We start from the raw sequence: 2,777 nt of genomic DNA, 5'->3' as shown, positions 1-2,777 counted from the left end.
CACAAATAGTTCAATCTCAATCAGTTCGCTCTCAAACAGTTCACTCGCAAACAGTTCGTTCTTGACCAGTTCGTTCACAAACAGTTCACTCTAAAACATTTCCTTAGTTCTTCCGGAATCAGTTCGTGGATAGAACTACCGTTCTTTGAAAAAGAACGACCGTTCGTTCACTCTTTTCGGCGAACTAGTTCTTTTGTACCGTTCGTGAACGGTTTGCTCATCTCTAGTACAGTATGAATTCGATGAAAAATCACATAAAACCTTACTTGCAGTGAAAAAGCAGTACACTATCGTGTTCACCGTCGGCTCGACTTACGATTTTGTCACTTTTTATGATTTTTAGAACTTTCGAAATAGTGGAATATTGAAAAAAAAATTCAGAACTTCGAACAAATTGGGGATTTTTTTATTACTAACTTTGTTGTGTGTGTAACATATGCGCTCTCCTGTGTATACACAGGAAACATCACATACCTTCCATTCTACGTACTTTGGAAAGCAGTGAAAGGAGTGAAAGCTTCGAATAAACGCAAGAAAAAAGAAGAAGAAATTGATTGTTTACCAAAACCAGTGTACAAAAAACAATTCTGGAAGTAACAGAAGAGCAATGTCCCTATTACAGATCGTTGATCAGCTGTGTCGCATCTGCTCTAAAAGTTCCACAAAAATTATTTCCCTCAATGAAATTGTAGATGGGAGAACACTGGTTGAAATGTTACGTTATTGTGTCACGGTTGAGGTAATATACATTTTAGTATAAAATGCCCAAATAAATGACATACTATTGATTGTAGGTTTTTGAAGGCGATGACCTACCATTCCAATGTTGTATAGATTGCAAGTTCGATCTTATTGTAGCGTATAACTTGGTGACACGTTGTAGGGAATCTGATGCTTTGTTTCGAAGTCAGCTTACCGATAGTAAAGATGCTTTGCGGTGAGAAACGATTGGAAAATAAATAATGACGATAGTAAAAATGCATTTTTTTTCAGACTACTATCATATGAATCTAACAATGCGACAAATGCCAATCAATTTAAAACCGAGTTCAAGACGGAGAATGAATGTATATATGCAGAACCTCTATGCGATCTGTACGTATCAAACAATGAGCAATCTAACACTTTAGTACGCGAGGAAAGTGGAAGTTCTTTAAATTTCAAGAACGATGATGAAACTAACAACGATAATAAAATCGGCGAGGGATATATGCAAGAGGATGATAGAGAAGATGATAATGAAACAAATCTTGAAAACAAAGTGGATGGCAGCGACGAAATCGAATACGAGAGGAAACGAAGTAGGTATGTGAAGGAAGTATCTTCGTCTTCTCCCAAACGATGCTGCAAATGTAAGACGCGGTTGAAGAATATAGAGCAGGTTGAGCAACATTCTAAAATACATATAGAATCGAGAATTTTCGACGAGCAAATAATTGCAGCTAGACCGTTTGAATGCTCGGTTTGCTTTAAACGATATACTACGAAGCGATCCCTACAAATCCATCAACGAGAAATGTACATCGACAAACAATTTCAATGCGATGAATGCGATAAAGATTTTCTCTCAGAATCTCAATTAACGAACCACAAAGAGTCTCATGATAAATATAGCAGTGGTAGAATGGAACAGCTCACAAAATGCTGCGCTTGTCATCAACAGTTCGAGTCCGAAGAATTATTGAGGAAACATGCTGATGAAATCCATCTTCCAGAAAGTCAATCTTCAACAAACGATAATGAAAAAAAATTCATTTGTGACATCTGTCACCGCAGGTATAAAACTAAACGGACATTGTTGGAACACAAATCCAAACCATACCTTACCGAGCAAAATATGTGTACTCAATGCGGAAAAGTATTTCGTGAACAACGCACCCTTATTGATCACGAACGTTGTCACCAGGCAGAACGTCCATTTGTATGTCCGATTTGCCCGAAAACATTTGCCCTCAAGAACTCGTACAGAACACATGTGAAGACGCATTCGTTGGCAGAGGACCGTTTCAAATGTGAAATTTGTAGCAAAGGGTTCAAGAAAAAGGCGAACCTAAGACTGCACAGTGTTATGCATGAGCCGGATGATGATCAGCCCGTAAATTGCAATCTGTGCCCAGCGACTTTCGCTCGGAGCATATCTCTCAAATACCACATGAAGAGACACACCGATGCCAGGAAATACAAATGCGATATATGCGGCGCAAGTTATCCATTTTCAAGCGACTTCAAACGCCACATTATGGCGCATAAGGGCATAAAACCCTACGTCTGCAATGTATGCGGGAAGGGATACCCAAGAAAGGACTATCTGCGTAAACATCTGGCATCTCATAATACAAATAATTCCATGTTTTAGTCAATAAAGTTGTTTTGTGCCTTATGTTTTTGTTGTTTTTTGAATATTCTTTTACGTTGCGATTCGCTCCATCAATGCAACTAAAATACGTTTTGTGTTTTGCCCCGAAGAAACACTGTGTCTGGTTGGATTGGAAAAAAAAGTCTGTATTACGAGCTTCCGCCCTTCCAGGTGGAATCCCCTATGGGGCTGTCCACATACCACGGGGACACAAAAAGCACGATTTTAGACTCCCCCTCCCCCTTCGTGGACAAGCGTGGACATTGACCAGACCGTCTCCCCCTGTTGTCCACGTGGACATTCCTGAATATATTTTTTTATTAAAAATTACCAAGTAAACACCTCGATTGCACCCTTATTCCATTTCAAATTTATGGAATGTTAGATTAGAGGCGAATGAACTAAACAACCTCTTTAAAAC

At 39.0% G+C, this 2,777-nt stretch overlaps 1 protein-coding gene across 1 annotated transcript; it reads left to right on the top strand.

Annotated features, from left to right (window-relative positions):
• The first annotated feature begins 275 nt into the window (after positions 1–275).
• On the top strand, positions 276–2,380 carry LOC129774757 (zinc finger protein OZF-like). Its single transcript, XM_055778698.1, has 3 exons — positions 276–739; positions 795–937; positions 994–2,380. Exons 1-3 carry the CDS (start codon positions 608–610, stop codon positions 2,354–2,356), a joined length of 1,638 nt encoding a protein of 545 aa, XP_055634673.1. The 5' UTR covers positions 276–607; the 3' UTR covers positions 2,357–2,380.
• Positions 2,381–2,777: the final 397 nt, after the last annotated feature.

Source organism: Toxorhynchites rutilus, chromosome 3, assembly GCF_029784135.1.
Source record: "Toxorhynchites rutilus septentrionalis strain SRP chromosome 3, ASM2978413v1, whole genome shotgun sequence".
In the NCBI taxonomy this organism is placed as follows: domain Eukaryota; kingdom Metazoa; phylum Arthropoda; class Insecta; order Diptera; family Culicidae; genus Toxorhynchites; species Toxorhynchites rutilus.
The sequence above is the reverse complement of the archived record's forward strand: the minus strand, read 5'-3'. Positions and strand labels throughout refer to the sequence as shown.

Coding starts and splice junctions, on each gene's coding strand:
- LOC129774757 (XM_055778698.1), top strand. CDS start 608: ATGTCCCTATTACAGATCGTTGATCAGCTGTGTCGCATCTGCTCTAAA. Junction 740..794: donor GTTATTGTGTCACGGTTGAG/GTAATATACATT, acceptor TATTGATTGTAG/GTTTTTGAAGGCGATGACCT. Junction 938..993: donor GATAGTAAAGATGCTTTGCG/GTGAGAAACGAT, acceptor ATTTTTTTTCAG/ACTACTATCATATGAATCTA.